The sequence below is a fragment of the Gekko japonicus genome, unplaced genomic scaffold, assembly GCF_001447785.1.
Source record: "Gekko japonicus isolate JY-2015 unplaced genomic scaffold, Gekko_japonicus_V1.1 scaffold117, whole genome shotgun sequence".
Taxonomy (NCBI): domain Eukaryota; kingdom Metazoa; phylum Chordata; class Lepidosauria; order Squamata; family Gekkonidae; genus Gekko; species Gekko japonicus.
This window is the reverse complement of record NW_015173676.1, coordinates 966,343-978,351: the sequence shown is the minus strand read 5'-3', so window position 1 is coordinate 978,351 and position 12,009 is coordinate 966,343. Positions and strand designations below refer to the sequence as shown.

General features: G+C 44.3%; 1 protein-coding gene across 1 annotated transcript in view; it reads right to left on the bottom strand.

Annotated features, from left to right (window-relative positions):
• Nucleotides 1-12,009, bottom strand: part of ST3GAL3 (ST3 beta-galactoside alpha-2,3-sialyltransferase 3) — a 360,651-nt gene that overhangs the window by 54,669 nt on the left and 293,973 nt on the right. Inside the window, exon 11 of the mRNA XM_015422952.1 lies at nt 1,824-1,970. Coding sequence (XP_015278438.1) covers nt 1,824-1,970 — 147 coding nt within the window. The remainder of the gene's footprint in view (nt 1-1,823; nt 1,971-12,009) is intronic.

Below are 12,009 nucleotides of genomic sequence, written 5' to 3'. Positions count from 1 at the left end.
TTCCTTCCTTCCTTCCTTCCTTCCTTCCTTCCTTCCTTCCTTCCTTCCTTTTTTAAGCTATAACCAGCTTAAATAAAGGTTAACAGTCAATAAATACAAAATGTGCCAAACAAAGCTTGAGTCCAGTGGCACCTTTAAGACCAACAGAGTACAATTCTGGCTCTTAGCTTTCATGTGAATAAACTTTGTTGGTCTTAAAGGTGCCACTGAACTCAAACTTTGTTCTGTTGCACTGGAACAGATATTCTTAAGTACCACTGCTAATGAAATATTGAGCTGCTATCCTACCTTAAGCATGTGTGGACAGGAGGTGTTGGGTGTACCCTAATAAGTTGTTCAAGTAACTTTGTGAAGTCTTTTGTACAGTGTAACCCTATTGCCTGTGTAGAAGAGCCCTCTTGAATAATTCTGGTTTGCATAGATTCAGGTGGGTAGCCATGTTGGTCTGAAGCAATAGAACAAAGTTTGTGTCCAGTGGCACCTTTAAGACCAACAAAGTTTAATTCTGGGTATAAGCTTTCGTGTTCATGCACTAATTTTCAGATACATTGAAACAGAGTCATCAACCATTACATGTAGTGAGGAGGATGTTGCCCATATCTGTAGACTTCTGCAAATGTGGGAACTGTAGCCTCTGTTCATAACTGGGTCACTGGTCACTTCTTCAGCTATGAAATATCTGTAGAAGAGAGCAGTGGCTCACAAAAGCTGATCCCCTGCTACAAATTTTCTTTGTGCTTTTGTGGTTTTGAAGCAGTTTTTCTCCAGGTAGGCTCGCCAGCTCTGAGTTGGGAAATACCTGGAGATTTTTGGGGTGGAGCCTGAGCGGTGGGTGTTGCCTTCTGACACACTTCTGGTGATGTCAGGGTGTGTGGCATATGCTAATAAGTTATGCTAATGAGCTCCTGCACCTCTTTTTCTACGAAAAGACCCCTGATTTTATCTGAGTTTCTAGGATTGTAGTTTTAAATATTCCACGCTTCCCCAGTGGTTTTGACCCTGTTTACTTTTCCTTTCAGTTTCCTCTTCACATGTTCCCTCACTTCAGAGAAGTTATCCCTTTTAAAGTTAAAAGTGGCTGTGGTGGTCTTTTGGGGCAACTCCCTATTTATACAAATGTTGAATTCAATAACATTATGGTCACTGTTCCCAAGCGGTGCAATCACTTCTACATCTCTCACCAGGTCTTGGGCCTTACTTAGGACCAAATCCAGGATCGCCTCTCCCCTGATAGGTTCTGTGATCATCTGCTCCATAGCACAGTCATTTCCCTCATACTGCATTTCCCTCCTACTGCAACATACTTCCTGTTCCCAGGGGGCTTGCACTTTGTCCTCCGCCCTACTGAGGGACTAACTTAGGCACATAAATACAGCCACAAGTAGTCTCTCTCAAACAACATGATACAGAACTATACATGTGTTACTATAATGCATGACCAGGTCCTATCAGCTGGTTTAACCATTCTGTGGTACATTACAATTTGTCTGACACCCCTCCTCCCACCATGCAGTTTTATTTTTAAATCTTTGAATGTCCTATCTTTGGATAGCAGAACTATCTAGCATTTAGTACAAGGTGTTGCACAAAATATAGAAGTGATACAGCTGTGTGAAACAGCATGCTGGACTAGATGGACCACAGGTCCAATCCAGCAGGCTCTTATTAAGCTCTTAGTCCCTGTCCATAGGATTTACCAACTACATTAGACAGGAAGGGATTTGGGGAAGAGGGATCAGGGATTATCACCAGATTTCATTTTCAATCAGTAGCACAAAAGAAAGCAAAGATGGCACTGGGGTTAAGCTCCCCTGCACCCTTACCCCTCTGCCCATCAGTCCATTGTTGAAAGGAAGGCCAATAAAGCTGAAAGCTGCCTCCTGGATGAAATATGGGTTCAGGATACGGATCTCATGAGGCTCTCTTGGAACTTGGGTAGCCACAGACTTCCAAAACCCATCTGAGGCACTCTGTAGAAATGCAAAGGCACATCACAGACTGTTAGTAAAATCAGGTACTACAGTCCCATCTCCCCTTTCAGTCTACCCGCATTACAATAAGGAATGTGTTCTTAGGCTCCAACAAGAAATTATGCCAAGGTGAGGTCAGCTAACAACAGACATCTAAATGATGGATTTCTTCTAGTTATTCTTGATGGAGCCTTTACAATATACTCCATCCCTATGCTGCCTTCAGTGATCCTTTGTCAGGTCACATCTTCATTAGAATCCAAGACAAATTAACCTTATTCTTGAAAATGCCATAAATATAGTGTGAGGGGGATACCCTGGAAGAATGAGCATAATAGTTGCTTTACTAGTGTCAAATCTTTTGAGTGCTCTATAACTGGTCTTAGACATATGCATGTATTATATTTCTAGAATTGCACCTTTTGATTCTTATAAAGCATCTTACTACTGGGAAAAGTATGACGTTTTGGAGCAAAAAAAGGGAAGAAAAAAATGGAACCTTCAGTCATTTTGAACCCAGCAGCAGCTACAGTTTCTGGCCATTGCCCAGAGGACTAGAGTTTTGCTATACTCTTCAATCTTGTTTGTCTACACATTTTTTATCCTACTCTTCCTCTAGGGGGCTTAGGGAAGGCATATATGGTTTTCTCCTCCCTAGGCTTGCCAAGTCCCCCCAGGGGGGCGGGAAACCCCCCGCCCCAGAGGCCCGTTCCCCACCGCCGGTGGATAGGGCCCCAGGGGGAACTCCACCCCGACGTGCACGTCACCCGGAAGTGACGTGACCACGCCGGGCACGCTGGGGGCAGGACCACAGTCATCCAAGGGAAAACTCTATGGCGTGCTCCAGCCGCCAGCCAGGAGTCCCCCGCTGGCGGCTCTTTTAACACTTGGCAACCCTACTCCTCCCCCATTTTATCCTCACAATAATCCTGTGAGACAGGTTAGGCTGAGAGATAAAAGGCTGGGTCAAAGTCATCCAGTTAACTTAATTACTGACTGGATGGCATTTGAACACAGGTCTCCTCATTTCTGGTCTAGAATTTTGCACTGGTGTAGTGTAGACTACACTATACCAACCGTTCCCATAGATATTCATACTGTAAGATTTCCTAGACAGCAATACTATGTCCACTAGGGGAAATAAAGTTGAAGGAGATGATGTGCCTAAAGAGGAAATATACCTATGAATCAATTCAGTTCTCTAGAGCCACAAACTATACTATGACTGCTTTCTCAACACAAGTAAGGTGAACCTCAACTCAAACTATGTATAATGAGAAAAGGGTGCTTAGGCTTAACTGTTCCTTGGGTTGACCACCAGAACAAGTAATAAATTTCTCTGGTTCTCACAGCAACTGAATAGACAGCTTGCCCTTTGCACCTATGGACTGCACTAAAACTGAATGTTTGCAGAATGAAACACCTCATAAATTCAGGGAAGGGAGAACTCTGACAGATGAGGAAACTGGGCTCTTGGCTCATGTCTGAAATGGATTAGGTAGCTTTATTTACTGTAGCTTGGTCTCTGTTTCTTATGGTGCCCCTGGGAGAACCAACTATTCAATGTAAAAATCACAGCAGATGAAAGATTAGTGGAGTCAAATGCCTGCTAGGCCACCAAGTCATGCAATACCTAACCCAATTCTTTGGGTATTGTTTTCAAACATAGTCAAGACATATTTTGAATAGCAAGGTAAAAATTTCACTGAACATCACTGGGACTTGTGGAAACACAACATCTTACGCTCTTCTGTTCTGGAGAAGCCTGTACTACTAGGATCATGATAGCTCCAGTGATATTGACACCACACTAATACTTCAGCACCATTATCTTCAGCAGATGTAACAGTTCCCGCAGACAGACACGGCCAAACAGAATGCACATTCATCACTTATAAAGCAGGAGTTACAGGCAGTTTCCTACACAGAAAATAAGCTATGTGCAGCTCCTATACTTTAAGGAAAGACAAGACAAAAATGTAAGGCGTGAGTCAATTTGAAGACACATGTATAAGATTTTCTACTAATGGCAAGCAGATCTTTTTAGGCTTGCACTGCACATCATCTCTCTTGGAAAAGTGACACAAAATGTGCTCACTGAGATGATCTGAAGGATACTGGCCAATTTCACAGTGTAACAAGCTGCTGTGGGTTCACTATCACAAGATTAAGGCCTAAAAACCACAATGCGTAGTGCTTTGAATACAATTTTGAAGTAGATGGAACTTTACTTCCCTGTGGTTTTCAATCACAGGATTTACATACGGAATTAAATTTCTTTCTATATGCTTGTCTATACAAACTCCAAGGCTTAAACTCTGTGTTGCAGCCTCCCAATAACTTTGCTTCCTGTTCAATAGCTCGAGTTGTTAACCTTGAAGGATCTAAAAACAACAACAAAACTCTGAAATGTTTGAATCTTGCAGATGGGAGCAAATAAAAAGTTAAAAGACATTTTCCAAATACAAGTCAAGGTTTATCTTAAATGTCTCGTAGCTAGCAACATCTGTGTGTAAGCCAGAACACTGGACGATAGGCAAACAGTCTTCATATATTAAAAGTGTGGTGAGGCTTGCTCAAAAATTCTTTCAGCATTACAGTGCTTGAACACAAGATATGTACCTCTGTACCAATGATCCCTCTAAGCTGTGGAGTCTTGTGAGCAAAAATTCTACTTTGTGAGCTACTGGCATTAAAATTGTAAGCAAGCAATTTGGATACTGCATAAATTAGTTTGCTCTGGAGCCATCCTGAGCTAAGACAAAATGTGTGAGCTAGAGGCTAAAAAACTGTGAGCTAGCTCACACTAACTCAGCTTAGAGGAAACACTACTCTGTACCCATTGCTCAAAAATAGCAGAATCTATGCATAGGATAGCACTCCTGAAAGGAACCATGATTCAATAGAGGCAGTTTTACAAAACCTGAAAATATCCTGGCGATTAGCATGCACAATAAAAAGCTACCAATTTGCATAAAAAGCACAATTTGCAGTGGAAAAATGCACGCTGAACTGCAGGCTGTAACGGAGATGAGCACCGCAACCCTAGAGTCGGATTCGACTGGCTTTCGAGCAAGGGAACCTTTACCTTTTTATTTACCCATAGATAACAGAACAAAATCTAATTCATTGTGATATTTGCTGATGCCCAGTGAAACCACGTGAGATCATAATATCAGCGCAATGCATTCTACAGTTCATAAAGGTAGAAGAAATAGAAATAGCTGCCAAAGGAGGGAAGGGGGCAGAATGATGCTGAAACAGCAACTATAGGAAAGAAAAAGGTACCAACCAAGTTTATTTTTCTTTAAGGAGAATATTCACACCATCTAACAGTGTAATCCTGAACTAAGTTACACCCTTCTAAGCCTACTAATTAAAATAGTGTAACTCTGCTTAGCATGGAACTCAAGAGGCGTAACCATTAGTCCATTGTGGGGGGGGGGAGTCTATCAGCACCTTAAAGACTAACAGAATTTATTCCAGTATATTCTTTCATGAGTCAGACTGCAGATCCACAAAAGCTTATACAGGACTAACTTTTGTCAGCCTGCAGGGTGCCACTAGCATTCTGTTTTATTAGGATGGCCCTGCAAGACTTAGGCTGTGATTAGATGTGCAGTTTGATCCGTTGTCGTTGCTGTTCCCTCACAGATTTAAAATGCATGATCAGACAGCAATATCTGTCTATCGTGCCTCAGTCATCTGAGTCTGATCCCCCCTTTACAGTGTGTTTCTTTGGTACTTGTGAAAGTCCAGTCCTGTTGGTCTGAGCTGGTTCCAAAATGGATTTCTTGTTGTCTGATCGTTCTGTTGTGCACCCAAGCCATCAGGCAGGTCTGACCGGTCTCTTGTTTTCCAGCCGCCATTTTTTACTAGTTAACAATGTGCGTATAACTAAATATTCAACCCCCCCCTCTCTCCCTCTCCTACAGGGGCTGCCCAAAACTACTTCTTCTTAGCAGAGGGGAGGCTTTGGGTTGCCAGGCATGCACACCTGTACCTGGTGCAGGCCTTGGCCTTAGCTTTTAATCTTCTCCACAGCCGCTCCTGGGGGAGATCATGGCAGGTCTGGCAGTGGGTGGGTCCATGCTGGCAACAGCAACGGGGGCAGTGCCAGTGCTGGCAAAGATTCCCTTTGGGGAGGCACTGAGGAATCACAGGCAGCATCTGCCCAGGCAGGGCTTGTGGGCAGGCCCATCTCCTCCAATGAAGACTCATCCTCCCACACTAACCTGGGACAGTCCATGACACTATTAGAACCTAACTACCAATATGTCAAGTTCTAGACAGTCTGCCTACCCCAACGGCTGTTCCAAGAAAAGTTATATAAAATCAGAAAGGACATCTTATGTGTTCTGACTTGTGTCTCACTGGGGTCAAGAAAGGTTTTTTGTTTTATTTGCCCCATATAGGATTTTGAGTTACCTCTCTGCTTCTAGATTATCAAGGAATGCACTTCTAATAACTGGTGAAGCAGGAGTTTGTATTTGTTTCCTGCTGGAGAGATTCAGTGGGTGGGTTTTATTTCATATTTAGGCTCTTTCATATTTGGAATCAGGAAAAAATCTTCCTAACACTGGGGTTTGGTCTGCTTAAGAGATATGACATGCCTGGAGGGGAATAGGGGTGGGATTGGAGAGAAATGACATTCTGGTCTGTTCTAATCCTTTCATTCTTTTTATGCCTACTTATACTACCCAAATGTGCTATCACATTCTATGCTTCATAAAAGCAGGCATTCTGTTCTTTATGTCTGGGTTCCAGTTCAAACTCTGTGGTTTTGTTCTACAGTTCCTTGCTTCCTAACTACAAAGCCCAGCTCTACCACGATGCAAACCACAGACAGACAGCTCCTCAGCCACTAACCCCTGAAGGCTTTAGCAGCTGCTGGTAGCAAGGTATTCTCCCAGCTGCTGTGCTCTGCTGGGGCAGCCACTATTATGTCTAATAGTCTGATCAGAGACAGATGCTTAGAGAAATTTCTAAAGCTGTTCATTCCTCTGGGGATACCTGCCCTTCTTTAGATAGAGAGGAGCAAACAGACAGGGCAGTTAACAAATGCCAGGTACTAGTGAACACCACACAGGATCTCACTCATGGGATGAGAGAACATTTGCATCAAATGGAAGATGCAAAAAGTGCAGCCCTTTCTCACATCTGGCATCATAATAGTCTTTATACAGTTGGGAATCTGTTGATGGGAACTGGTTCAATGAAGTAACTCATAGCTCAGAAACCAGAAGATCAATCAAGGTGTACTAATAGATACCATTATATCATAGCAAGTTCCCTGCTGAAATTGTCAAATGAATAATCTAGTCCAACATTCTGTTCTACATGGCCAGCCAAATGCCCTAGAAGCTGAGTTAATCTGTGTAACTCAGGATGGTGTAACTCAGGATAGTGCTGGAAGTATACAATATCTAATGGCTCACTCATATCCACATGCTTGTTAACACAAAGAACTCCAAAGATCGGTGGCAGCCCATCCCTTTCTTCTACATAATTCTATCTTTAATCATGGTTTCCACTCCCTTACTTAAAACAGATTTTAGGCTAGCTGTCCTATAATTTTGGAGACCCCCCCCTTCTAAAAACCATTCTGCTATACCTCACTCCTTTGCAATCCTCAGGTAGTAGGCTGATTTTAATGACAATTTTATGTAATTGTTATGAAATCAACAATATCAAGAGGAAGGATAATCCCAAGAAAATACTTCAGTTCAAGGAGCAGTCTACATCTTAATCTCTGTTCCGTATACTTGCCCTTTCCAAGGTTCTAGCAAAGAGAACATTTATGTCAATTATATATACAATTCGATAGTATAGAAAGACATTCCATATAACATTGCAAAAGAACTCACTCTTAGGCTCTGCACAGAACTCTAAAACTGCCAAGTGGAAAACACACATTATTCTAGGGAAATAGTTCATTGGTCTGTACTTTTCTGAGGAAACAACTGCACAGGACCCCTGCCCTTCCCTGTTAGTCAATGGAAAACCCTTCCATTGAGCAAGGGGGGAGATTTTTGGCAGCATCCAGTGTCATCATCAGTATCTGGACACTTCTGTCATTTATAAGAAACTTCAAACTCTGATCCATGAACTGTATGACTCACAAGGACTGAAACTATTAGAGAAATTATACATGTCTGATCAAGGTGGGTAGCCATGTTGGTCTGAAACAATAGAACTGTCAGCTTGGCCGCTGCCATAGCTGCTGGAGGGGGGAGGTGATGTATGGGTCTGTTGCTGTAATGGAATCTTGACTTTCGTTTTTCCAGCCTCATTTTATCTGCTCACCTAAGCTGATGACCTTGGTACCTTGTTGCTGTTTGCTCTGAGAATGTAGACCCGTTAGGTTAGGAGGGCTTTTGCTAGTTCCCTGATTGGCTCAGGTCCATCAAGGAGACCCCTTTGAATTATGTATAACTCCCCATTTCACGAGCTTGCAATCAGTACTAACACAGAATGTGTGCACGGATGACATGCCTTTACTGTATTCAATAAACTTCACTCTTTTGAATGGGAGTTGTTGGAAACTGATTGCTGCGGGACTCTGACAAGAACAAAGTTAGAGTCCAGTGGCACCTTTAAGACCAACACAGTTTTATTCAAGGTGTGAGCTTTCGTGTGCATGCACACTTTGTCAGATGATGATGAAGTGTGCATGCACATGAAAGCTCACACCTTGAATAAAACTTTGTTGGTCTTAAAGGTGCCATTGGACTCTAACTTTGTTTTATACATGTCTGAGTTAGCCAGAACCTCCTGCTGCTTGTGTGCGCTCTGTTTCCCATCCTCAATGCCCCTCCATTTAGTTATTTGTGCAAATTCACAGAATGAAACCTTATAAATTGGATCTTACTCTAAGAAACCTGTTAAGTACGAGACTCAACACAGCTAGTGAACAATGAATCAGCTTTATTTAATGAAGTCAGAAGAAATCAGAACGAGACAAAAACATAGAGCAACAGGCTCCCTTTTAAACAGTCCGGGCTTAGGTAGCCACACCCACATGTCAGCGAACAACCAATAACTATTTACAGATAAGGTCCAATCAGAGTGCTTCCCTCCCGAACCTTGCGCAGCTCTGATTGGTCTATTTACATTCCTTGTTCAGATTCAAGCTTAACATAGTTTTCAATACACAACAAAACCTAACTCTCCCCATATTACCTACTACCCTGTTCACCTACCAGAAATATTAAGAGGTGGATTGGCTTCAGGAGATTAGAAATTCACCTAGTTCTCCACTCAGGAAGGAAAGGAATTCCCCACCTCCCCACCCCATGGAGAACCCTGGCCTGACCTGAGGCAGTCCATTGGTGTCATGTATAGTTACTTCCTCCCCCCAGGTGGTGGAAGTCTACAGAAGTTTGCTGAGTCCAATAAGAATATTCCCCTCCTTTCCATTATAAAGCCTTCAACTGACAGAACTGAATAAAGGTTCTGATAAGTGTTTTTAAAAGACAAAGATTTTCTGTGATTACTTCCACCTTGTCTGGATTGTTTGGTTAAGATAAAACTTGACTAGGTTTACAACTTATTTGGATGAATTTGTATTCTCCCTATAATATTCTCTCTGCGTACACTGTTTCTGGATGGTCTCATCAAATCCCATAGCTTTCAGTATTACCTATAAGCTGATGACATTTAGCTCAACCTCTATATACCTGAATCTTCAATTGCCTGTCTGATATTACCATTTATTTATTTATTTTTCAAAGTTATACCCCGCCCTCCCCCGTAGGGCTCAGGGCGGCTTACAAAGGCAAGGTAACCTTGCTACAATAAAACACAATATACTTATAATTTAATCACATACTATACATCTTAAAATCCCAATCCTATTTGAATGTCTCATTGCTGTCTCAAACTCACTGATACGTATTTAAGCATCTGTGCAAGGAATATGGAGTTTTCCCATGTTCCATTTTGCACCTCTCCCATCCACCGTGAAGATCCCTCCCGGAGGCATGCATGGGACATATGTGGAGGAATAGCTGCATGGGCTGGGAGCTGGAGTGTGGAGGGACAAGGGGATGAAATTACTCTTCTGCAAAAACACCTACATTCAGCGCTCTAACCCAGGTGGCTATTTTTCTGGCAGGTCCTGTTGTTTGAGACAACCTGGTTCTGAGCTATGTTACTGAGCCTTGTAATGGCCTTTGAACATTGGACTGGTTCTGCCAAGACAGTTGTGGCCATACTACACAACTCAGATTCTTGAATATCATGCCTATGCTAGGGTGTTGAACTCCAGAAGAGAAAATCTGACCAGGATTGTGCTGTCTCCAGATATGGAGAATCCCAGTGCCTCTGAAGTGCACTGGGGGTCTGGGAGGGGCTATTAGAGACAACCCTGGCATGAGAGTTCTGAGCTGTGTTACTGAACCAAAGTAGAGCCAGTTTTTATTCTTCAGGTCTGATTATGCTTGCTCTGTTTTTTCTGTGTGAAAGGTTTGCTCCAATATTAACAAGGCATGTTGACCTCAGCTACACACATCTTATCTATCAGCATGGGCAAAATCATGATTAGGTAAAATAGTATCAGTAGTTTCAATAAGATGCTTCTCTGGTGCCAGAAAGGGTCAGGACATGTGGCTGGATATGCGGGCAGGCAGCCCCGGCTGCAAGGTCCTAGGGGGTGCAGCGATGCTGTGGGTAGCATGTGGTAGGGCCCCCAGCAGGGACCAGGTGGCTGCGCGGCCTGTGACACTCACCACACAGCACCTTGATGCAGGGCTACCCACCACCACATGGGGTATTACTGGCCACATGACACCCTCTGGTCCTGGCAGACCCTCCTCCACCACCCACTTGTAAGGGACACCCTTGGTCATGAGGGCTTGGATGTGCTTCCAAGCTGGCCCGAAGGAATTGTTCCAGTGCTTCAGGGTGGACATGTCTGTCTGGGTGGCATGACCCAGGGCAGAGATTCATTCCACTGCCATGAACCAGAAGGCATGACAGTGGAAGGTGGCAGAGCTGCTCCTGGCCGTCACATGCTTCACCACCAACATCTACAGCAGCGCCTTCTCAGCCTCAGGCCAGTTAGCATGGCAGTGGGCATCACTGCTGCCAGATGTTGGCACAGTCATGCAACCCACACACTGGGGAATGCAGGAGTAGGGAAAGGCAGCATGGGAAGCCACTGAACAGCCTCATCCTGCCCATTCATGTTCCCATGATAGGCACTAGCCATCAGGAGAAGGCTTCACGCACAGCAGAGCCATCTGTGGGGAGAGGGGGAAGGTAAAGGGAGGTTGGAGCCAGTGCCCAGCAGGAGGACATGGGATCATTCAACCTTCACCATAGTGAATGCAGCCCCTTCTTTCTGCAGGCCCCAGCCTTCCATCCCTGGGATGGTGCCCCCTTCTGCCTCTGCCACGTGCCAGCACTCTATGGGTGGCACAGTGGAGAAGGCACTGTGCCCACCATTACTAGGCATGCATCAGCACCCTGCATCTGTCAGACAGCACCTGCCTGGATTGTTTCTGCCTGGACATGCCCTGTGCAAGCCATCCCTCCAGGGCCAAGCTCCCGCCTCCTACGCCATCCCCGTTGTTCAGAATATCCTGCTCTCCCTCAGGTTCCTGGCCACCACATCCTTCTGGGGGGTCATGGCAGAGATCCTTGAGGTAACCCAGTCCCCAGCAAGCTGCTGTCTGCACAGCCTTCTGGATGCCATGCTGGCCAACATAAGCATGTGCGCTTCCCCATGGAAGAGAGGGAACTGGCACCCATCTGGGCATGGTTTGCAGCATTTGCAGGCTTCCCCATCATTGTGGGGACTGTGGACTGCACCCACATTGCCCTCACTGACCCCTGGGAAGAGCCACAGGTCTACCAAAACTGCCATCGTTTCTATAGCCTGAATGTACAGGCATCCTGTGACCACCAAGGCATTTTCAAGCACATCATGGCCATATTTCCAAGCAGTGTCCATGATGTGCAGCTTTTTGTGTCATCTGGCCTCAAGTTCCTGTAGGCCACCTGGCCAGAGGGCAAAAGATGGCTCCCAGGTCAGTAG